General features: G+C 41.6%; 1 protein-coding gene across 4 annotated transcripts in view; it reads left to right on the top strand.

Moving 5' to 3' along the window:
• The window catches only part of CSGALNACT1 (chondroitin sulfate N-acetylgalactosaminyltransferase 1), a 503,870-nt gene that overhangs the window by 420,589 nt on the left and 57,472 nt on the right, over window positions 1–25,809 (top strand). For all 4 annotated transcript variants that reach the window (XM_069742516.1, XM_069742534.1, XM_069742525.1 and 1 more), the window contains one exon: window positions 22,778–22,994. In XM_069742516.1, the coding sequence (XP_069598617.1) occupies window positions 22,778–22,994 (217 nt within the window). The remainder of the gene's footprint in view (window positions 1–22,777; window positions 22,995–25,809) is intronic.

Raw genomic sequence — 25,809 nt, 5'->3', positions numbered from 1 at the left:
GGACCGGCATCGTTGGTCGCTGGAGAGCTGTCTGTGTGACAGCTCTCCAGCAACCAAACAGCGACGCTGCAGCGATCGGGATCGTTGTCTGGATCGCTGCAGCGTCGCTTAATGTGATGGTACCTTTACAAGCAAACAACCTGAACAACAAATTTACCTAAATATAGTGATATTGAAGCACACTTTAATGCAAATTGGACATTGTAATGTTGAAAACCCCCAGATAACAACTACTATAGGAGATGCAAGAGTAGCCACAAGTTTTTTGGTAAATGGGATCATTTACATTTTGTAAAAAGGTATGACACATACAATACAGCAGATGTTCCTACAGTATCACTAAAATAATTGATCTATAAGAACAAGACAACCGCATCTTAGCTCTTATCACAACTCATCCTGTTATTACAGTGATAACTGTGACGGCAAGCAAGCAAAAACCTGAAAATGACTTGCCCGAATGTGCATTACCTTAAAGTTCATGGGCTGTAATGAGTGCTGGCATTTACTTGTCTGGCAATCGCTGCCTTTCAATTGGCATTAGATGTCTTAAATCTAAGTCAGTTTTTCCATTAGATGGCAGACATAAGAGAGTACTGTAAGCCTAATACACACCAGACAGTATAAATGTGGCAAAGAGATTGAAGACTTTAGCGTTTTCCAGCCATATTGCTTGGTTAACCCCAGAGGACTCTTTATAGTACTCTGCTAAACAGACTGGCTGTTGACACCAGAACTGTGACCAGGAAATAAAAAAACAAAAAATAAAACCAGAAATATAAGCAAGTTACAGAGACATCATACAGGTCTCCAAGCCGCCTTCCTTGCAGATCAAAGAGTCGTAATCTTCATGTTAATCTATAGAAACATTTCCTTTTTTTTTGTCCAAGGAAAGGTGTGTACGCAACAATGTTCAATGACTTATTGACCTGTGTAAGTCCTCTTCGCATGAACATTCCAAAGATCCACACCCAAATATTAATTGTGATTTCATGGGAGTCAGGTTATTGCACAACCTTAATCGTTAATGCATCAGGGATTTGTAGAAAAGTGAAATATGCCTACTTGCAGTACGGACAGCCAGATATAGTGTCTGCTCGAACACTTGCCCCTTATCTGGATCAAGGATCAGTCCTAGGCCCCCTCCTCTTCTCGTTGTATACTGCCCCTATTGGACAAACAATCAGTAGATTTGGTTTCCAGTACCATCTCTATGCTGACGACACCCAATTATACACTTCTTCTCCTGATATCACACCGACCTTTTTAGAAAACACCAGTGATTGTCTTACCGCTGTCTCTAACATCATGTCCTCCCTCTATCTGAAACTTAACCTGTCAAAAACTGAACTCCTCGTGTTCTCTCCCTCTACTAACCTACCTTTGCCTGACATTGCCATCTCCGTGTGCAGTTCCACCATTACTCCAAAGCAACATGCCCGCTGCCTTGGGGTCATCCTTGATTCTGACCTTTCATTCACCCCCCACATCCGATCACTGGCTCGCTCTTCTTACCTGCATCTCAAAAATATTTCTAGAATTCGCCCTTTTCTTATTTTCGACTCTGCAAAAACTCTTACTGTTTCACTTATTCATTCTCGTCTGGACTATTGTAACTCTCTACTAATCGGCCTCCCTCTTACCAAACTTTCCCCGCTCCAATCTGTCCTGAATGCTGCTGCCAGGATCATATTCCTCACCAACCGTTACACCGATGCCTCTACCTTGTGCCAGTCATTACACTGGCTACCCATCCACTCCAGAATCCAGTACAAAACTACTACCCTCATCCACAAAGCACTCCATGGCTCAGCACCACCCTACATCTCGTCCCTGGTATCAGTCTACCACCCTACCCGTGCCCTCCGCTCTGCTAATGACCTCAGGTTAGCATCCTCAATAATCAGAACCTCCCACTCCCGTCTCCAAGACTTTACACGTGCTGCGCCGATTCTTTGGAATGCACTACCTAGGTTAATACGATTAATCCCCAATCCCCACAGTTTTAAGCGTACCCTAAAAACTCATTTGTTCAGACTGGCCTACCGCCTCAATGCATTAACCTAACTATCCCTGTGTGGCCTATTTATAAAAAAAAAAAAAAAACTATCAGGTTCCTCGCATCATGTTCTCATTTACTTTATGCAGTTAATAGCCCACTGTGTCTGTACTGCTACATACTTAGGCAGTTAACTGGTTCATGCAGCTTTACATGAACACCCGAGCCTTACACTATGGCCGGTCCGAATAACTAAAGCAATTGTTACCATCCACCTCTCGTGTCTCCCCTTTTCCTCATAGTTTGTAAGCTTGCGAGCAGGGCCCTCATTCCTCCTGGTATCTGTTTTGAACTGTATTTCTGTTATGCTGTAATGTCTATTGTCTGTACAAGTCCCCTCTATAATTTGTAAAGCGCTGCGGAATATGTTGGCGCTATATAAATAAAAATTATTATTATTATTATTATTATTATTATTATTATTATCTGGTGCACTCTACTCAAAACTGAAGTCTTAACTGACTTAATACAGGTTATTAAACTTTGGAAAACTGAGACTTAGGGGCCATCTTATTAGAATGTATAAATATATGAAGGGACTGTTATGGACTGATCTGGGTTGGAGTAGTGGTATTGTAACCACTAGGGGCAGCATCGGCAGGTAGCATAGTCAGGGATAGCCAAGGAGTCAGTACACAGGAGCAGCAATGTAATTTAAAGGAGCAGCACATAGCGTAGTCGGGGAAAGTCAAGAAGTCGGTACACAGGAGCAGCAATGTAATCTTAGAATGATGGAGCAGGTGAAGGGAAGCTTGACTGGAGGTTGGTAGCTCAATAATCTTGCAAGGAAGGGCGTGGCGTGCCAGGTTTAAATAGGATATTCAATCAGCGTGGAGCCAGTCAGGAACTCATGGTGGAGACAATAAGAAACAACACAGGTACAAGTATCTGGGTTAGAATGGAACTGTCCAGTGAGCTGAATAGTGTGAGGGAAGAGCTGCCGCCTGGTGCACAAGAGCTGCTGGGTGCGAGTCATGACAAGGACAGTGCAGAGATCTTCTTAATGAAATTTTTATCTAGGCCTGTGATGGATACAAGGGACATGTAGAGTAATGAATGTTTAATCATAATCACAGTCGCATATTATTTACTGTAAAATCTGTGAGACTATGGAACTCTTTGTCATCCTAGTCATAGCCGTTCTTTTCTCATCCCTGTCAGTGAAGCAAGTAGACTTGATCTGAACTCTATCCATTGACTCTTAAAATTGAATCTGCTAAAAACAGATGGAACTCAGATGGGACTCTGAAGTCCAAAGTGCGTTTTCCTAGTCTCATCCGTGTCTAACTGATCCCTGTAGACTTTAATGGCAGAGTTTGATCCACGAAACAGATGAGAATAGGACATGCTCCGAGTCTCAGACAAGGGGCACCGATCTATTTTTACAACCGCTTTGTGTATGGCTCAATAAAACGCTATGGGTCAGTGTGATGTCCAAAAAAAAGGGACAGTACCAGGACATGTCACATAGAGGTTCGAAAGTTGCTTTATGATGAGATTACAAAATGGTTTATTTAATGCAAATGGCTGAAAAGCAGAAAATAAATCTCCTTGTCTCTTAGCAATATTTCTATTTTAAAAAAGCCAAGCTTTCATATTTTCAGTTACAGACAATTTAATCCTGTAAACCACGTCTGACAATCTTGTCCAATGAATTGAGATTTCCACCTACGTAATTATTCATACAGCAACTCCGCTGTTTATACAATACATCAACATCAAAATAGAGAGCAAAACAAGTTCTGACAGAAACACGCTGGCTACATACAAATGCTCTGAAGGGAGAAGAATTGTGGATCTCCGCTAACCCATTATCTTCCCCAAGATTTAGTGGTAAAATCCAATATATACCTGCGGAGAATAAATACACAGGATTTCTATTCAAATCCAATTCATTGATTTATTAAAGAGAATGTATAATTGGTGGGTTTAATAATGGAATTTTACCTGCCAGACAATAAATGCACATTTAAACAAACTGACAAATACAGTTTTACAGGTTTCAAATGCAATTTAGGTTTGTATGCCCACCATACAATTTTATGTTATTATATAAAATACTTGGCATTTTACCCGGTCCAAATTTATTGTGATTAAAAATGATCAGAAAATCATGTTTATTTTTTTGCTGTGGAAAACTGTAAACTTTTTTTTCTTCTGCTTCTTCTTCATAATAATAACAATATTATTATAATATATGGTGCTGAAACCAGTGTTTTGCACATTGATTTCGGCACCATACACAAAGGTCACATTTTTTTGTGTGCCTGTCACTCACAGTGAAATACAGTCTAAAGCCAGTTTCATGGTACTCTCAAAACTGAAATTTGTCACTAATTTAATGTATATGGTTGAACTGAAGCTGACTATATACATATGATGGTTGTGTTACAAAACTAATTCTATGTCTCGTGACAACACAACACTTCAGTACAGAGGAATAAAAAAAAATGGACTTTTTGCATTCCGACATTCACCAGCCCTATTTCTTCCCATCACAGATTTCAGATGCTTGGACTCTCACATACCAGCTAAAGAACCACACATTGTAGTTGAATATATGTGGGTTCCTTGCTTTGGTTGGCGCTTCCAGGACTGTTCCGAATCACCTCCTTATAGATGATGTGGTTTTGGAAGAACCCCTATGTAGACCTGATCAGTGCTGCCGGTCGATCTCCTCCTCAGAGTGCTTCTATTAGACTGTCAGAGTTTCTTTAATTGCTAAATTGTCAATGATGATTATGATAACTGTCATCAGGAGCATATGAAGAAGAGGAGTTGCTGTGAAGAATCCTACAGTGGCAAATAAAGGAGGTGTTGGCTCATTGACCTCAGAAAAGAAGAGCGTTATAGCTAGGTTAAAAGTGCATTGAGTTTCTCCATTGAGCGGCACAAAAGAATGGAGCCAGAAAACTGTTCTCTATTTTAGAGCCATAAGTGTGTGCAGCAAGAAAAAAGAAATGTGGTAGGAGTATCTCCGTAATGTTTGGTGACAGGAAAGGCAGTGCTAGGAACTCCAGCTGCTAGAGCATGATGGCAGATGTGAAGGGAGTCGCACTCTTCTTGGTGTGCAAACCAACTTTAGATATCAGGTCAGGCCCACGCGGATGTCACTTTCTTGAGATGGAAATGGCTGCAGGGGTTGGAAGCCAGATTGAGCTGGGACTGAGCTAAGCGGAGTAGTGATATGTCTTGTGCAGTTTTCTCTGCGCCATCTGTACAAGCTCTCCATTGGCATCTTACAGTTTTATGACTTGTGTTCCCTCTTCCAGGTATTTGCATTTCATCTTCTTTAAAGTGAATCTGTCATATTGAAAATTGTATCTGACCTGCAGGCAGGATGTTATAGAGCAGGTGGCGTTGATCAGATTGATGGATATTTTTGTTGGAAAAGTTTCAATAAAACTTGGTAGTTTATTCTGTGAAATCCCAGGTATTTGTAACCATATGAGTCCAGTGGGCAGTCATACCAGAGATTTGACAGTCTTCCCTCTATGACTGCATGCATAGCTAGCAGTTAATCGCTATTAAGACCACCCACTGGACTCATGCATGCAAACAGCATGATTTCAATTAATAAAATACAAGATAATCTGAATCTTTTCCAGCAAATCTCTATATGATTCTGCTCAGCCTCTCCTTCCCTTTACCTTGTTGTCCACCGATCAACTGCACGCACAACATGACCGGTTCCCTTTAAGCACATGAAGAGAAATCCCGTCTGTATTTTGGAGATGTGTATCTTGTCACTTTAGTGGCTGGGTTTCAGGGCATTTCTGCATTCTTACTTCCAAGTCTACTTGAGGACTGCTGCCAGATATGAACTAATGAAGGAAAGTCTTCATCATGACTCAGTATTTCCACTTCAACCATCAACCACAGGCACATTACGCACAGGTCGCTCCTGGCTGCAGCCAAGGCCGAAATGATTCTATTTAATTTCTCAAATAGCAAACATATTATAGTTAAATGAAAACGTATAAAATACTGTTAGTGATATATTCCGAATCTTTTTAAGCACAAACAAGTATATACAACTTACAACCATCTGCCATCATATAATCTGACACAATTTGGAAAAAGCTTAGCAGAAATTCACAGGAATGAATAAATACACAATGCAGTTCTTTTGGGCCCAGAATGGTGCCAACCTACAGCAAAAACCAAAGTCCTGCTGGCGCTTGAGCTGCTTGCTGAAAACAGAGTAAACAGCAGCTCTTCTTCCTGGCTGCTCTGTCAAGGGGGCGTGACTGCTGATGTTATTTTGATTGACAGCCGGCTTCCCGCAGTCACACTCCGTGAACAGAGCAAAGTGGAAGCCTCTGAATCACCGGCAGGAGCAGCCTGTGGCCACTCTGTGCAGGCAGAGATCAGCGCTGGGCACAACAGGGCTGGTAGTCCTCAACCAACTGCCTGTTATTTCTTCAGCCCATAGTGGAAAAATGTAATAGTCCTGGATAACCCCTTTAATGCACAAGATAAGCCAGAAGTTTCCTAACTTATGAAAAAAAAATTGCTCTTTTGTGCACTAGACTAATGCCTCCTCCTTGCCCTATGGTTACTGCCAATTCAGCCATGAACTGAAGTCAGAATTAACTCTAGAAGAGGAAGAGTTGCTTGGCAGCAATGAAACCATTCCATGCCTCATGTCTCCTTGTATTATTTGAGTTTTTGCAAAATTAATGTAATTTACATTTCACATTAACAAGGGATCTGGAAAAGTGTCTGCCCTTTATGGGCATAATTGTTACTGTAAAGAGATTTTAACACCTTATTTTTTGTGTAATGAAGAAGTAAATTTCAATTTAATTGTTCAGAAATTGTGCCATGTGAGGATCTTGATGTTAGCCATTGACTACATATAAAGTCCATTATCTTTCTTTCAACATTCTTTTTATAAAGATAGCTTTTAGATAGATATCTTTTAGTAAAAGATAACAGAGAACAGAGTAAATACGGTAATCAGAATCATGACAGCAGAAAAGATATAAACAACTTATTGAAGGAATGCCAGTGCCGAGTCCTCTTTAGAAGGATATGCCATCAGTTATAATTCAAGCGTCAAGAGGATCAGTAAGATCAAACAATCTATTAGATTACCTGGAAAAACTGGTTAGATTAGTGGTGAGATAGATGAAACATATAAGAGAAATGGGTGTCGAAGAGGGAGGAGATAAAGGGGAGGAAAGGGGGGAGGGGATAGGTAAGGGTTGATTAGGGGGGGGGTGACCCGGTGGGGAGTGAACAAGAACAAGATAAGGGTAGTGTGATTGGTTTTAGCTATCCTTTCGACTGTCTGAAACTACTAGAATAAAGTTAGGATTGGATCTAAATTGGATCCAGGGCTCCCATGTATTGCGGAAAGAGAATAATGATTCCTGTGTATTGGCTACTATTTCAGCCGTGTGAAATAATAGATCGATTTTCTCAAGGACTTTTTTTTAGTAGGGATTTGGATTGATTTCCATAAAGTAGGAATTAGGTACTTGCCAGCTGTAATAATAATATTAGCCATCTTGGAGGCTGAGGGGTTCTCTGGCCATAGAGGCAGGTTAAGAAGAGCGGATTGAGGTTTCAACAAAGGTACTCTTCCTAAGACCTCTGTAATTATTTCACCAATCAAATGCCAAAAGGCCGTAATCACTGGGCATGTCCACCACATGTGAAAATAAGTGCCTGGGTCTGCTTTGCATCTCCAGCACTCCTCTGAAGCGGAAGGGAGCCATTGATGCAGCTGGGCTGGTGTGCGATACCTCCGGGTTACGACTTTGTAGGAGTTTTCTTGTATTTTCACACATTGGGAGGGGCCGTGGGACCTCTTATATATCGAAGCTATTTGATCTGGTGTAAAGTGGACGTTTAGATCTCTTTCCCAAAGTCCAATAAATGCTCTCTTCATGCCAGCCTTTTCCGTGACCAGAGAAGTATATAGTTTGGATAGGACTTTTCTTGGCGGTTTAAGTTGAGCGCAGAGTTGTTCAAATTGGGTGGTCGTCTGGTCGAGCGAGGTAATGCAAGCTGAATCTTATATTTAAGGCAATAATCTCTGATTCTGTTAATGTGAAGAAAAGAAATATTGAGATGTGGTTTAAAAGCTTGGAGCTCCGAGAGAGTCATCAGGGAGCCATCTACAAATACCTGATCTATCGGGATTGGTAGTTCCACCGAGTCCGTTGAAACAACGTCAGGGACTCTAGGCAATTTAGGGGGGATGGGACCCGTTACATCTTGAAGCGTCAAAATTGGAGACAAGGGAGGGGTGGTTTTAGGGAATTCTGTCCTCCATAATTTAAGAGTGGCCAAGGTGATTTCGTTTGTAACTAGGTGAGGTAGTTTAATGTAATCATGTAGGAGAGCCATGGATCTCAACGGCGCAGGGGCTAAATGTTCCTCGATAGATAGCCAAAGTTTACTGGGTGGGTTTCTGACCCAGTCAACTATTCTAGTCAACATTGCAGCTCTGTAATACTTAAAAATGTCCGGAACCCCCATTCCACCCTCCGATCTAGGGAGAGTAAGTGTTCTGGTGTTTATTCAAGAGCATTTATTGTTCCAGATGAAGTTAACAAAAAAATAATTTATTTTAGAAAGATAATGGTTAGGGATGTGAGTGGGAAGCATCTGGAAAAGATAAAGAAATTTGGGGAGTATTATACTTTTTAGCAAATTTTTTCTCCCCATCCAGGATAGAAATGGTGCTCTCCAAGTACGAACTGTTGAGATTGCTTTATTTAGCATAGGTAAAATGTTAAGATCAAGGAGCTCGTTCGCAGATCTTCCAATTTTAATGCCTAAATTTGTTATGAAATTGGGTGGCCAATTGAAAGGATATAGTTGCTTTAGGTTTTCTACTGTAGATTTAGGTATATTTAGGCTGAGCGCTTCAGATTTAGATGGGTTCACTTTAAAATTAGAGATTATTCCATAAGCATCTAAAAGACGGACAAAGGCAGGGATCCCCCTGTGAGGTTCCGATAGGAATACTAGAAGGTCATCAGCAAATGCTGCAGATTTGTGATGGGAACCTCCTATTTGAATTCCCTTAATCTCTGAATCTTGTTGGATACTCTGAATAAGAGGTTCCATGGCAAGTACGTAAAGGAGCGGGGACAGAGGGCATCCCTGCCTCGTACCGTTCCGAATTTGAAAAGGTTCTGACAACACATTATTAATTTTTAATCGAGCTGAGGGACAAGAATACATTTGAAAGATAGCGTCAGCTAGTTGCTTAGGTATTCCAAACTTGGTAAGTGTTTCGTAGAGATATATCCAGTCCACCCTCTCGAAGGCCTTTTCTGCGTCTGTTCCTAACAAAACAAGTGGTGTTTTATTGATTTTTGCATATTGAATCAAGTGTAAGATTCTACTTGTATTGTCTTTACCTTCCCTACCAGCCACAAAGCCTGTTTGATTGAAAGAAATAAGATTTGGTAGTACTGCTCCAATCCTCTTGGCTATAAGACCTGCATAAATTTTTAAATCGACATTCAACAAGGAGATAGGTCTGTAGCTTCCGCAACATTCAGGGTCTTTGCCTTCTTTATGAATAAGGGAGATGTGTGCTTCTAGAGATTGAGGGGGGAATGGTTTCCCACTTAAGACTGCGTTGCACATGTTTAACAGATGTGGACCTATCTCACCTAAGAAAGTCTTATAATATGACTTTGTGAACCTGTCAGGCCCAGGGGATTTTCCTTTGGAACTCTTCGAGAGGATGGACTGTAATTCAAGCAAGCTAAAAGGTTTAATTAGGTTCTCTTGTTGGAGGTCTGATAGTTTAGGAAGATGTAGCTGAGAGAGGAAGGACCTAGAGGCATATTTCTGTTGAGTGTTGTCTTCAGTTAGATCATATTGGCGTAATTGGTATAGGTTTTTGTAGAAGGATAAGAAAGTATCAATAATCTGGTTATATTGTTGGGTAATAAGGCCAGATTTGGTTTTAATTTGATGGATGTAGGTGCGGGACTGACGTTTTTTAATCAAAGAGATCATGAGTTTAGAGGCCTTGTCACCATGGGCAAAAATTCTGTTCTTCCAGGAGATATATTGTTTGGAGGATCGCTTGTTTAACAAGTCTTTGAGGGATTGTCGTTTTTCTGTAAGTTGAGTAAGCGTCTCTTGTGTTAGTTCTTTTTTGTGGAGAGCATCCAAGGCAACTATGTCGCTGTATAAGGATTCCATTACCTGCTTCCTCTGTTTATTCAGATAGGAAGCTATTGAAATGAATACCCCTCGTATTGTAGCCTTGTGTGCTTCCCACAAAACTGTGGGATTTACCTCTGGGTTGGAATTAATAGCAAAATATTCTTGGAGAGAGTCTCGAATATGAGATTTTATATCTTCTTGTTGTAATAGTGACTCATTGAGCCGCCAAGTTCTAAAGTGGGTATAAGGCTTATGAAATTCTAAGTTCAGTAGCATTATAGAGTGGTCAGAGTGGAGGGATGGAATTATATCAGCTTTTAAGGTGTTAGGTAGGATCGATCTGGAAGTTAGAATGTAGTCTAAACGGTGATAGGAATTGTGTGGGTGGGAGTAAAAGGTGAAGTCAATATCTGAGGGGTGGTGGTATCTCCAGATGTCGATTAGTTCTAGTGAGTGGAGGAGGGTTTTAAGTCTAGCTAGGTCTCTCAGAGAGATAGCACTCTTTTTTGTTGATGTATCTAAAAGGGGATCTAAAGCTATGTTAAGGTCTCCCCCCAAGATAACCACACCTTCCTGAAAAGAACGAAGCTTGGAAAAGGTCTTACGCAACCAAGTGAAGTGGCGTCTGTTGGGAGCATATAGGCTGCCTAGGGTCACCATATTTCCAGCCACTAGGCCTTTAATGAAAATGTAGCGGCCATCGGGGTCATATAAGCTGCCAGTTAGAAGGAAAGGAATGTCTTTGGCCAGAGCTATGGAGACACCTCTAGAGCCTTTTTGGGGAGAGCTAGCGTGGTACCATCTATCGAAAAAACATTTTTCAAAGGAAGGAATTTTATCTGCAGTAAAGTGGGTTTCTTGTAGTAATAAGATGTCATAACCTGATTTTTTAAATAAGTTTAGAGTTTGTGATCTGGGAATTGGAGAGTTAAGACCATGTGTATTGTGAGAAACAATCTGAAAAGACTTACGGTTTGACGTCATGGCTGTTGTGGGAAAGGGTGAATCACATCCGAAAGAGAGTCATCCGCCGGGTCTGGGAAGAGACGGAGACTAACGTTTGGGGGAGAGGGTGGGGAAGGGGGATACTTGGAGGAAAAGGGGATGGGAGAGGGAAAAGTAGGAGAGGGGAGGGATTTTAGCGGGGAAAGTACGGAAATAACAAGAACTGTTAGTTGTAGTAATCTCATTTAGCTTGGACTACTCAAGGAGAGGGGAAATAGAGGAGAGCCCCCTGGATATAAACTGAAGGTCAGAAGAGAAGAAAAAAAAAATAGATGGGAGAGGGGAACATTATAGTGTCATATGTAAACATTAATGATAACATTTCTACACAACTATGTGTCGCAACGGTCAAATAGGTCAAACATCAAGGCTATGAGAGCTCAAATAACAGAGTATGATGAGATAAACACAATAATCAACATTATGATCAGGGTGCACGACCCCGTGTACATCTTCAGCCGCCTGGACCTTCAGCGTCAGCCCTTGGGGATGGAGCTTTGGACGATCTGTGTTTTGCCCGCGAGGATCTTGAGGTTGGGGAGGGCTGCCACGGAGATGGAAGCAGGAGGGGTTTCAGGCGGTGGGCGTCACAGGACGTCTCCAAGATTGGGAATTGGTCCAGATGAATCTCTAGATCTCTGCAGACCTCCCTGATGTCTGATGAGGATCTTATAAGAAATCTCTTCTCTTTAGCTGAGATAGACAGGCCAAATGGAAAGAGCCAGCGATAGGGGTATCGTTTTTGCTGGAGTATTGATGTAAGAGGCATCAGGAGACGACGTTTGTATAGTGTAGAGGCCGAGAGATCCTGGTAGATCTGAATCGAGTGGCCATCATGAGTAATCTGGTCGGCCTCTCTTGCTCTTTTTAGAATGAGGTCCTTGGTTCTAAAGTCTAAGAAGCGACAAAGCACATCTCAGGGAGGTTCGTCAGGCTTTGGTTTGGGTCTCAGAGCTCTATGGATTCTCACTATTTCCAGGTCTGTTGGATCAGTGGAGGTCATGATAGCTCGGAAGATTTCAGTTACTGTAGTTGAGATAGCGTCTGGTAGGACTAATTCCGGGATACCTTTTAACCGTAGGTTGTTTCTTCTTTATCTGTTCTCATGGTCCTCAAGAATAGCATAAATTCGATTAATATGGTCGTCTTGCTGCTTGTGGCAGTTAACAGAGGAGTTAGAGCTTTGGATGATCTCCGTTTGGGTAGATTCAACAGATTCGATTCTGTGGCCTAAATGGTTAAGGTCGTGTTTTATAGCTGTAAGGTCTTTTCCCAGAGGGTCTAACGCTTTCTCTAAGATCCGTTTAATGAAAGATCTGGTGACTTGAGGACCTCTGTCCAAATCTTCAGATTCTCCTTCACTCTCAAATTCAGATTCTGTATAGTCCTCCTGAGCTGTCTCAAGTGGACGGGAGGATTTTGGAGTGTTTGTGGAGTTTCCTTGTTTTTTCAGAAATTTATCCATGTCTGGCTGAGATCCTGACCTGGTGGATTTAGAGCTAGATCTGGTCTGTTTATGAGAAGTTTTGACCATTGTGAGTGAGCCGTGTAGATTGTAGCAGAATTCCCCTAGCTCTCCTCAGAGTCCCCTGGGAGCATCATTAATTCTCACATGGCCCCATAGTGTGACTCATGTTAGTGAAGTGTTTGCAGAGTTGTAACTCGTTATGGAGCTAATAAAGATTATGGAGGTTCTGTGAGCGTTTCTTTAATGCTGCAAGTAAGGGTACCGTCACACAGTGGCATTTTGATCGCTACGACGGCACGATTTGTGACGTTCCAGCGATATATCCGTGACGTTCCAGCGATCTCGCTGTGTCTGACACGCTCCTGCGATCAGGGACCCCGCTGAGAATCGTACGTCGTAGCAGATCGTTTGAAACTTTCTTTCGTCGTCTAGTGTCCCGCTGTGGCGGCATGATCGCATGGTGTAACAAAGGTGTGCACGATATTGTATACGATGTGCGCATAGTAACCAACGGCTTTTACATCGCACATACGTCATGAAATTATCGCTCCAGCGTCGTACATTGCAAAGTGTAACAGCAGTCAACGACGCTGGAGCGATATTGTTACGATGCTGGAGCGTCACGGATCGTGCCGTCGTAGCGATCAAAATGCCACTGTGTGACGGTACCGTAAGTCTGGCCAGGTGGGACACCTCTTTAGATCAGGTGGTACCAGGCTCCTTTATTCTAGCTCTCCTGATGATACTATTTCCTGGAGAAGAGGAGCCCCACAGCAGCCACCAGGAATTAGGTGGTTAACAGTCCGGAGCCAAGCTCTAACTGTCCTCTCCCTGCGGAATCAGGCACGGGGAGAATGGTGGCTATGGCCGGAGCTTCTCTGGAACTCCTGCTGACTAGAACCAGCCCCCTCCGGAGCAAATGCCAGTGGCCGTGCTGCAGGGGGAGCGCTGGTAGGGGGAGCGAGCACCGACGCCGAGGGCCAGTTCCCGTCCGGTTCCCCTCAGGCGAGCGGCACTATGTCTCCTTTCCCCTGAGTGCGCCGACCCCCTGGCAGGTGGCACAACGCTGGGGAGATCTCGTGATGAGGCCGGGGCGGGAGTGTACCGCCGGAGAGTCCGCGGCCCCGGGGCTCTATGTACTCACCGCTGTAGGCTAAGTCCGGTCTCCTCTTCCGCAGCTATCAGCGGCCCCGCTGCAAGGGTAGCACTGGGTGGAGAGGCAGGGGGAGCAAGCGCCGATGCTGAGGACCAGCTCCAGACTGTGTCCCGTCGGGTAAGCGGTGTGGAGCTTCCCCGCTTCTAAGTGCGCCGATCCCGTGGCAGGTGACGCTATGCTGGGGAAATCTCGTGGAGGGGCTAAGGCGGGAAAGTGCCGCCGGAGAGTCTGCGGCCCTGGAGCACTATTCACTCACCGGCGATCGTCCAGAGCCTGGGGAGCAGCTGAGGTGAGAGCGGATTTCTTTCTTCAACTCCCTCTTTCAGGGGTCAAAGGGTTAAGCTGCAGTGCTTCAGCACAGACACGGTGGGGGAAGCCGTCCGGGAGGCCCCAGGCCCGGCACTAGGCCAAAGTCCCCGGAGACACCCAGCACTCGGTGATTCAGCCGATATTTGTTCTAAAAGTCTCTCCGGGCTGTGGGGGAGTAGGTGCCCACTTGAGGTGGTATGAATGTGCTATTTTGAGCCTGGGATGGTATCGATTAGAGCAATAATCAGGAGAGCTCATGGAATGCACGTCCGTCTTCCACAGCCACAAGCCACGCCCCATAAAGTCCATTATCATCACGTTTATATGCCATCTTTATTCATGCTCTTAGTCATGTGCAGAATGTAGTTTATAATTTTAAAATTTATATCGAGGTTCAGGCATACATTTATGCAGGGCTGATGTTATGTTAATGTGAAGATTGATAATAGACATAAGTGAGGGTTGTGCAGTGGTCTGCCTTGTAGGATGAAGGCATGCCGAAGCTTTTTGAAAGAGAATAAAATCAAACATGGCACAATGGGTAAATGCTAGATGTGAGATGTGGAAGGAAAAGGTGTGTGAATACACAACCTTGATTAAGGTGGTAGAGTTTCCTGTTGAGAAGAGCAGAGCATCCAGATGACTTAAGAAGACTTATAGGTAATGCTTCTTGGGGAAAAAGGATATGCAAACTAGATTCATCAAAGAGGAAGAAAGCTGGCCAAGAGCTTTGGCAAACAAGCTTTGATACATTATTAAGTCAAACCAGGGTATTATCAATGACCTCCCCTGCTTTCTCGAATAGCATAATTCATGGCAGGACTCATTATAGGGTTGACATTGACATTTAGTGTTGCCCTGTTTTGTAGATCTGTTTCTCTAGTGCAAGGAGACAGGTGGGTTAAGGGGCACATGCTAAATGTCTAAAAAGACATAATATAACCTGTTTTTCTTATATTTCAGTATACATCGGGGGAGGGGGGCTTAACTACAGCATTACAGAATGCTGTAGATAAGCCCCTGATGTCGGTGGCTTTAGTTTATAGGCCAATTTTGGGGTGACAGATTGCTTTTAAATTTTTCACTCTTTGTTTCATTGCAGCCATTTGGTAAATTAAAAAAAGTTCTTTTTTTCTCATTAATGTACACTCTGCACCCCCATCTTGACTGAAAAAGAAACAGAAATATAGTAATTATTGCAAATTTATTAAAAAGAAAAACTGAAATATGATATAGTCATAAGTATTCAGACCCTTTGCTCAGTATTGAGTAGACATATCCTTTTGAGCTAGTACAGCCATAAGTCTTCTTGGGAATGATGCAACAAGTTTTTCACACCTGGATTTGGGGATCCTCCACCATTCTTCCTTAAAGATCCTCTCCAGTTCCGTCAGGTTGCATGGTGAACGTTGGTGGACAGCCATTTCAGGTCTCTCCAGAGATGCTCAATTGGGTTTAGGTCTGGACTCTGGCTGGGCCAGTCAAGAATGGTCACATAATTGTTCTGAAGCCACTACTTTGTTATTTTAGCTGTGTGCATAAGGTTATTGTCTTGTTGGAAGGTGAACCTTCGGCCAAGTCTGAAGTCCAGAGTACTCTGGAAGAGGTTTTCATTCAGGATATCTCTGTTGCTGCATTCATGTTTCCTTCAGTGACAACCAGTCATACTATCCCTGCAGCTGAAAAACACCCCAATAGCATAATGCTGCCACCACCATGTTTCACTGTTCGGATTGTATTGGGCAGGTGATGAGCAGTGCCTGGTTTTCTCCACACATACCGCTTAGAATTATCACTAAAAAGGTCTATCTTTGTCTCATCAGACCAGAGAATCTTATTTCTCATGGTCTGCCATAAAGGCCCGACTGGTGGAGGGCTGCAGTGATAGTTGACTTTGTGGAATTTTCTCCCATCTCCCTCCTGCATCTCTGGATCTCAGCCACAGTGATCTTGGGGTTCTTCTTTACCTCTCTCACCAAGGCTCTTCTCCCACGATTGCTCAGTTGGGCTGGATGGCCAGGTCTAGGAAGAATTCTGGTGGTCCCACACTTTTTCCATTTAAGGATTATGGAGGCCACTGTGCTAGGAACCTTGAGTACTGCATAAATCTGTTGCAACCTTGGCCAGATCTGTGCCTTGCCACAATTCTGTCTCTTGCTCCTTGGCCAGTTCCTTTAACCTCATGAATCTCATTTGATCTGACATGCACTGTGAGCTGTGGGGTCTTATATACAGGTGCGCGCCTTTCCAAATCAAGTCCTACCGGTTTACTTTCAAGATTACCAGTTTAATTAAACACTGGCCTCCAATGAAGGAGTAGAGCCACCTCTAGGAGGATCACAAGGAAATGGACAGCATGTGACTTGAATATGAGTGTCTGAGCAATGGGTCTGAATACTTATGACCATGTGATATTTCAGTTTTTCTTTTCTATTAAATTTGCAAAAATTTCTACATTTCTGTTTTTTTCCGGTCAAGATGGGGTGCAGAGTGTACATTAATGTGAAAGAAATGAACTTTTTTGAACTTGAAAAAAGACTGCAATGAAACAAAGAGTGAAAAATTTAAAGGGGTCTGAATACTTTCCGTGCCCACTGTATATTTGGAAACTCTTCCTTGGTTTAGTACATCAGAATTTATATGATGTTCTGCATTAAAGAAAAACAGCTGAAGTGTTTTACATGGCATTGCGTTAATCAGGCTCCTCATAGCTGGCATCCACTAGTGGAAATATTATACATGAAGCTGTAGACACCCTTGACTTCTATTCCTGTTAATCTGCAGGGTCTTTTAATTTACACTCTTGTGAGTGCTAGAATAGCAAAGCATGCTTTGTTTTAATCCTTGGCAACTATGTCAATACATAGAGTAACACTGGCAGTGAGAAAGTCTGTCTTGCGACTTACAATGTTTACATGGAATTGTTGCCAAGCTGTAGCTCCTTGTGGTAAATGAGATGTGAACCAGACAAATTAACGTTTTTCACACATGTAACAGTCTTTAATGTAGATTTATAGCAGCCATGCAAAACTGCTCACATAATAAAGATATTACATCATCTACCAAAAAAGGCATGAAGTGACTAGAAAACGATTGCAATATATTTGGGTTTTCTGAAAAGGGTGGCTAAGTATGAGGATAATATGACAATGCAGTCAATCATATTAAGCAAACCCACACATTTTTTCAGAAAATAATACCTTTAACGTAAAACATTCTGTATACTTTTTTCCTTGACTGTACCATTCCCTGACCGTAATTGGAGGTCCTTTTTGTTCCATCTTGTCCCTGTCTTTTTAAACCAATTTTATCTGAGTTTCAATAAAGAAATATTTTATTCACGCATTTTCTAGTCACTTCATACCTTTTTTGGTAGATGATGTAATATATTGACCAATTGAAGTGCTTTTTTGCCAAGTTCAATAGGATTATAGGATTAATCTCATAATAAAGAGCATGCCTTCACCCTCACAGGTTAATAAACTATGTTGTTTTCTCAGAATGTTAAACGATCCCCTTCAGGTTGCATCACTGGTAAATACAGGGCTGTGCCAGAGATGCAACTCCGCCTCATTCATTGTGGTGCATTTATTTGCATATTACCATGCTTCTCTGAATAGTGACCCTCAAGTAATAGCCGATCAGTATCAGTAATAAAACTTTTTTTCGCTTTTTATAACTGTGGATATCACATTGGATAAAGGGTCTGATTATTATGAGGCTGAATTTGTGGACTAAAATCTACAAGGTGTCATCATCCTGTGGCTAATCTTTAAGAAGTTTAGTATATTTGGTCTCAAAAGTCATCACTCAAAGGTATTAGGTAGAACAGAGGTCATTAACCGTGGGCATGTGTGCCACATTTGGCACCATGGTCATATTTGCAGACACTATTACTAGTAGTAAAAATACGCCATATGTCGTCAAGGGGTTAAGAACTATATGGTCCCACTGTTTGTTTCCTGCTCATCCGTAGTGACCTGTGGCTGCACAATTTGGAATTTTTAAACTCCAGCCAATGGCAAGCAGTAGGTGGCTTTTGGGCTACAGAAACATTCAGGACATTTACCAGAACATGAGGTTTAATAGGAGAATGTTGAGGTATGTAGTGAGCATATGTGTCTGGTGTTGGGGTAGTAAGGTGTGCAGAGCTTTGTATAATTACAATTGCTCATTTAGCCTTTCTACCCAGCCAAATCTTCTCTTTTCTCTGCTCCATGTAGAAGCAGGAAGTCTCTTGTCCCTGGATTTATTATTCCCCTCTTCAACTCTTGACACAGCTGTTCCCTCCTCCCTCCTGCCAGGGACGTTTGCAGCGGCTGATGAGTCATGTATGGAAAATTGACCTCCTGTTTCTACTTAAGGTACCGTCACACTAAGCGACGCTGCAGCGATACCGACAACGATCCGGATCGCTGCAGCGTCGCTGTTTGGTCGCTGGAGAGCTGTCACACAGACAGCTCTCCAGCGACCAACGATGCCGGTAACCAGGGTAAACATCGGGTTACTAAGCGCAGGGCCGCGCTTAGTAACCCGATGTTTACCCTGGTTACCATCGTTAAAGTAAAAAAACAAACACTACATACTTACCTACCGCTGTCTGTCCTCGGCGCTCTGCTTCTCTGGTCTGGCTGTGAGCACAGCGGCCGGAAAGCACAGCGGTGACGTCACCGCTCTGCTTTCCGGCTGCCTTGTGCAGGCATGTACTACGGAGGACAGAGAATGAACTTCAATCCAATATTGCAGCCAGCATGCAGCCAGCGGGTAAGGAAAGGGTGAATCAAAAACCCCAAAACCCCGCCTCCATGGCTGAAGATTGTTCCCTCCAAATCCAGGTGACAGTGTCCCTTTAAGAATACAATAAATATAGCTTCACACTGTCTTTTGCCATACCCCATGTAGGATCTAAGATAACATAAAGAACTACGAGCCAAGAGCTGGAGTGACTTTAACATATAAAGTCATGGTAGAAGAATGCTGTGACTATTACAGATGTGGAAATTGGCATCGGCTACAGACTTCTCACATACAGAGACTATAGAGCAATTGAAGCTGCAGCTGTGACTTGTTTTGGTTCAATCCAGTATGCAGCACTTTCACAGGGATCTTACATTTTATTCAGATTTTTTAATGGCCTGAGCTCTTTGATGCTGGAAAACCACTCAATGACCATGAAACTTACTGAATTATTCAGTAACAGTGGTGCACAATGGACTTCTAAACTCTTCAGGGAGATAAACCACTCTAGTTTCTTCGGTCACATGGGAAAGCATCCCAAGCCTTACAATACCATACATAAATTGAGATATATCAAATGTTTCTGGGTACAAAGGCGAAAAATGTTTCAAGTAAAGAACCAAATAATTTCCCACTACATCAAAGTGCTTAGTTGTCTTCTATACAGCTGGTTATTAAACCATGTTCTTCACAATGAAATAATCTTAATTCTACACAAAATGATGCTGCTTTATATCAGTGTTAAGTTTATTTCAAATTTAACACATTTATTTTTAGTATATGTAGTAAATACATATATAACATTATAGGTAGTTAGGGGACGGCCACTGTCCATATAGCCGCTTGGTGGCATATAGAGGTGAAAATATCTACATTTGTACATCCATACATACATTCTTCTGCAGAGAACCACCAAACTTCAAAAGTGCATCACTTTCTCTGAAGGACCTATTAACTTCACTTTATGGATATATTAGTTCTAGCTTTTAGCAGTTGAGAAAGAGTTGTAGCGGTCGGGATCTCTGATATCAGCCTTGGTGGACAACCACCATTAATTAATAACAAATGGAAACAATAGTATCTATAATAACAAGTGTATAAAGAAATACAAACATTGAAATGGTGAAGATGGAATCTACATTTTTTTTTGAATGCGCCTTCATCTCGATCTTGAGCCATTGTGACTTGATGTGTCCTATTTATGGCTTTGGTTTGTTTTTTTTCCCCCCCCCATTTTCTGCTTTCAATCTCGGGTAACTGTCATGATACATTAAATTGGATAAAACACTGAAAAAGAAAATGTATACACAGTATATTATACGGTTCGAAGAGTAGATATTGCTGCATAACTACATCCCAATACCTGCTCTAGTTCTGTATTAAAACTGTTGTGTATACCTACATATTGTAAATTGATAATCCACAGGTTGGATTGGGACATTGCCATGTTGGCAGATGAACAAAGCAATGCGATCTACTACAGATCCCTCAGGCCCATGAGCTGGTAAAGGAAAAAGAAGAATGTCCAAAATACCGTAATTAATTTGTTAGGTAATTGCCTAACATGTTCATGTAGATTCACTAAAGGGGGTAGATAGATATTATTTCCATTGCCAAACCGGCTCATTATTTGCTGCAGTTTTCATTGACATAATCACAGAATATCTTTGAATCAAGCACTTTCCCTGATAATTGGGAGAGACAAAATCTAAAGGTCAGAAGTCTTGATACTGTGTCAGACATATGATGATCAATTCTGAACTGCAGCAATTTATCTGAAAATCTTTCATATGCAAAATTTCTTGAGGACAAATGTGTTTTAGTGAGAAAGCGCTTTAAATATTGGCTATTAATATTTAGGGATGAAATAGTGTTGGCTTTTCTTGCCGTAGTGTCATGATAATCTAGAAAAAATATTGCTAATAACATCTACGGAGGTTTCAGCCATTGTGTGTCATCCCAAAGTTGTGACCGAAGCCTTTTTGTAAAAACTATTTTTGTCGTCTGACAACAATATAATACTTTGTATGCTGCTGCTCTCCATGTTGCCCCCAGCCAATCTTCTCATGTTCTGCTGTGTCCTTCTCCATGGCAGACGGGAGCAGATGCGCTTCTTACAAAACTCTGGAGTTCTTATGCATACGGCAGAGCTACTATGAAGGAAGACAAAGTGCCTGCAGCTTTGCTTAATGGAATTGTAAGCATTCAGTGAGTTGCCATATGGTGCTTGGGTGGAGTGCCATATTCTGGAGATATTGTATCTCTAAGGCAATGTAGAAACTGATGAATATACATTTGATACAGTCCTGGGAAGAATAGAAGTGGTTTTCGACTACTATTTGACCCTCTTTCATATGTTCTAACTTTTCATATCAATCAATTTTCTAATATTCTTCCATTACCTGCACCTTTCTTATCCTCTGCTATATGGGCATCTGTCATTAAGATCGACCCTCCTAAGCCATTTATGGATATGCAGGTCACAGAAAACCAAATAAAATGATACCTTGATATCTGCCATCCAGTGTCTTATTCCAGAGAAGTCCATGTTTCTTATGTGTAAATGAGTTGTTCTAGGCTATGGGCCAGACACTGATCTGCATGAGAATCTGCCTCCAGAGTTTATTTTATTTGAAGGGTCATTACCAGTTTGATGTGTAATGGCCGCTCTCCACGCTCCTGATCTGACTGAAGAGGTGTGTGCGACTATAAATGACACATCTACAGGTTCCTCTCAGTGCTAAAGCTTTCATCTCACAAGCAGACAAGGTTACAGTACAGCAGAGCTGTGAGAACTGCAGCAAATGTGTTTGTAAGGAGAGAAATTTCAGTTCTGTGTTAAGTTACATGGCTCATGCTGGTAACTCCCCCTTTCATGTAAATTAAGCTCTGGAGGCAGATTTTCATGCAGATCAATGTTCTGCCCATAGATCTGAATTGTTCATTTACATATAACAAAACATAGATTTTCCTGGAATAAGACATTGGATCGCAGATATCAAGGTATCATTTTATTCAGCTTCCTATGACCTACTTGCCCCTCCTTAGGAGTGTTGAACTTACTGACATTTTGCATTTAAAAGAGTTGTATTGCTTTAGCAAGTCTGCAATAATGAAGAAAAAAAAGAAATAACTGCACACTCGGCTCTACGTTCCCATAAAGAGAACAGGTGTGCCTCTGAAAATACCAGGGACATCCTCTCCTCACCATGACAATTCTGGAACAGAAGACAACAGGATACGGACTTGCTGATCCACAAACATTCAATAGCTGGAACATCTGCATGAGTTTCCTTTATGTATATGGTTTGGTAGAATTACAGAACAGGATGTCACAGCAAGAAAAATAAACACCAAAATAAACTAAAGCTCAAAGGATTTTACAAGATCATGGCCATATCTATGTATAAGTCTATGCACATGTTGCAATTGGTGGGAGCAGTAGTAACCACTGAGCCAATCTACTGCCTTCTTACTTTTTATTTTATTTATGATATTGTCTACTTCCTTACTTGTCAGTTGATACTTTTGCAAATCACTCAATTTGTTAAAACATTTACTCAATGCGTTTTTCATTAAGTTTATTACGAATCTACTATAATAAGTCTAACGACGTGACACAGCGCATAACCTTGTTTATCTGTAGAGATTAAGAGGAAACGCAACAAGAAAGTCCTATTCAGGATATATCATTGTTGTATTCTATGCAGCTTTGATTTCTCAGCCATCTTCGGTCTTTTGCTTTCTTTCATTGATATGTTTTCAAGCTACCAATGTACTTTTCCATATTGCTTTTCCTTTCTTACGCATACTACATTTACATCCATTGGAATACATATACAAAATAGCTACTTCCCAACATTTAAGCCATTCTAATAGTTTGTTTTGTCCTTTTCAGGAATTTACAGGACAGAACGTAATAAAGGAACATTGTATGAACTGACTTTTAAAGGAGATAGGAATCAGGAATTTAAGCGCGTTGTTCTCTTTCGCCCATTTGGACCTATTGTGAAAGTCAAGAATGAAAAGCTGAATATGGCCAATGTCCTTGTGAATATCATTGTCCCCTTAGCAAGAAGAGCTGACAAGTTTCAGCAGTTCATGCAAAATTTCAGGTGAGGCTGTTCATTTCAACCAATCTGTCATTATATTTTTCTATGCTGGATCGCAGGTTCTGTATATTTCTGTATATTATTGGCAGGTTTTATTGTTATGAAACAATATTTACTGTAGAGGTTAACTCATTTAATATGTTAGTGCTTATATGGTGTTTTTCCATAGACTTGACACACACGAGTGTTTAGTTGCTCACTACATACAATCTAGATAAAGGCACTAATGCCCTGATTTATCAAAGCTTTTGTGACAAAATTTGGAGTAAAAAATTTTGAATAGTCGCAAAATTTCTGTGAACTTAGCTTCTGTCTCGAGATTTCAGTATAATATGTCTTTCATCTACTAGGGGGGAGCAAAACATCCTCCTGTGCACTTCTCTCATTAATTATTATTATTATTATTATTTATTATTATAGCGCCATTTATTCCATGGCGCTTTACATGTGAGGAGGGGTATACATAATAAAACAAGTACAATAATCTTGAAAAATACAAGTCACAACTGGTACAGGAGGAGAGAGGACCCTGCCCGCGAGGGCTCACAATCTACAAGGGATGGGTGAGGATACAGTAGGTGAGGGTAGAGCTGGCCGTGCAGCGGTTTGGTCAATCGGTGGTTACTGCAGGTTGTAGGCTTGTCGGAAGAGGTGGGTCTTCAGGTTCTTTTTGAAGGTTTCGATGGTAGGCGAGAGTCTGATATGTTGTGGTAGAGCATTCCAGAGTAGGGGGGATGCACGAGAGAAATCTTGTATGCGATTGTGGGAAGAGGAGATAATAGGGGAGTAGAGAAGGAGATCTTGTGAGGATCGGAGGTTGCGTGCAGGAAAGTACCGGGAGACGAGGTCACAGATGTATGGAGGAGACAGGTTGTGGATGGCTTTATATGTCATGGTTAGGCTTTTGTACTGGAGTCTCTGGGTGATGGGGAGCCAGTGCAGGGATTGACAGAGGGGAGAGGCCGGGGAATAGCGGGGGGACAGGTGGATTAGTCGGGCAGCAGAGTTTAGAATAGATTGGAGGGGTGCAAGAGTGTTAGAGGGGAGGCCACAGAGCAGGAGGTTACAGTAGTCAAGGCGGGAGATGATGAGGGCATGGACTAGGGTTTTTGCAGATTCTTGGTTTAGGAATGTGCGGATAATTAAAGAAGCACTCCTCCTATCAAAGGTTTATTCTGTTAATATATTGCAGTCATCATATTATACAACACTGAGTACTTACAATTGTTCATTGTACCTTTCTACCCAGCTAATTCTTCTGTTTTCCATTATGTCTACTACTTCACATGATTAAAAACTGGCTAGGTAAATCCTTCTAAGCTCTATGTAAAAACAGGACGACTCTCTGGCCTACAGGAGTCATCATTAAAACTGCAATTCTACATCATTGCAAACTCCCTGGCAGGAGGAGGAGAGGGGAAGCAGGATCAGGAATTGAAGAGGAGATAGAGATTGGTTGCCAGGAGCTTTGCAGTGATATAAAATTGTAGTTCTAGTGCTGATTCATGCAAAGAAAAGAGACTTTCTGTTTCTTCATAGAGCTTAAAAGGATTCAGCCAGTCAGTTGTTAATCACGTAATGTCATAGACGTAATGGAAAAGAGAAGAATTAGTTGTGTAGAAAGGCAAAATGAGCAATTGTAAGTACACAGTGCTATATAAAATTAAGATTGCAATATATTAACCTCTTATCGACCGTGGACATATCCATACGTCCAGGTGACTAGGTACTTAGCGACCTTGGACTATGGATACGTCCAGGCGACTTTTTCATCGCTCCCTGCACTTTAACCCCTAAATGCTGCCAGAAAAATGTGATTTTTTTTTTCACGGCTCTGTCATGCACCCAAACAGTAGTTTACCCCCACATACGGGGTATCGTTGTACTCAGGAGACATTGTACAACAAATTTTGGGTTCCATTTTCTCCTGTTGCCTTGTGAAAATAAAAAAAATTGGGACTAAAATAACAACATTTTTGTGAGAGAAATGTGATTTTTTTCTTTATTTTTTCACAGCCCTACATTATAAACTTCTGTGACGCACCAGGGGAATTCAAGGTGCTCACCACACATCTAGATACATTCTTTAAGAAGTCTAGTTTCCAAAATGATGTCACTTGTTGGAAGTTTAGGCACATCAGGGGTTCTTCATACGTGACATGACACCGGCATCACTCCATTCATTCTGAGCTCTGCCGTGCACCCAAATAGTAGTTTTTCACCACCTATGGGGTATCTGCATTCTCAGGGGAAATAGCACAACAAAATACGGGGTCCATTTTCTCCTGTTACCTTGTGAAAATAAAACATTTTGGACTAAAAAAAAGTTTTTGTGGGAAAAATATGATTTTTTTTATTTTCACGGCCTTACGTTATAAACTTCTGCGGAAAAAATAGAGCAAAATAGGGTTTTATCCAAAAAAAATCATAGGTATAAGTGTCAGATTGTGCTAACTTGATCCTTTAGTGATATGTGTTTTTAAGTTGTATTGTTCAGCAGCAGATCCACGGGTCACAGGGTAACCATCAAATATCTGTGGCAGAAGGAATTTTTGTGGAGATCCTCCGTTCTGCTGAGTTATTAAAGATGTAAATCCATGAGTATATTTAATAGATATACCGTATATTCTCGAGTATAAGCTGACCCGAGTATAAGCCGAGACCCCTAATTTTGCCACACAAAAAAACTGGGAAAACTTATTGACTCGAGTATAAGCCTAGGGTGGGAAATGCAGCAGCTATTGGTAAATTTCAAAAATAAAAATAGGTACCAATAAAAGTAAAATTGATTGAGACATCAGTAGGTGAAGTGTTTTTG

The sequence above is a fragment of the Ranitomeya imitator genome, chromosome 1 (genome assembly GCF_032444005.1).
Source record: "Ranitomeya imitator isolate aRanImi1 chromosome 1, aRanImi1.pri, whole genome shotgun sequence".
NCBI lineage: Eukaryota > Metazoa > Chordata > Amphibia > Anura > Dendrobatidae > Ranitomeya > Ranitomeya imitator.
The sequence above is the reverse complement of the archived record's forward strand: the minus strand, read 5'-3'. Positions and strand labels throughout refer to the sequence as shown.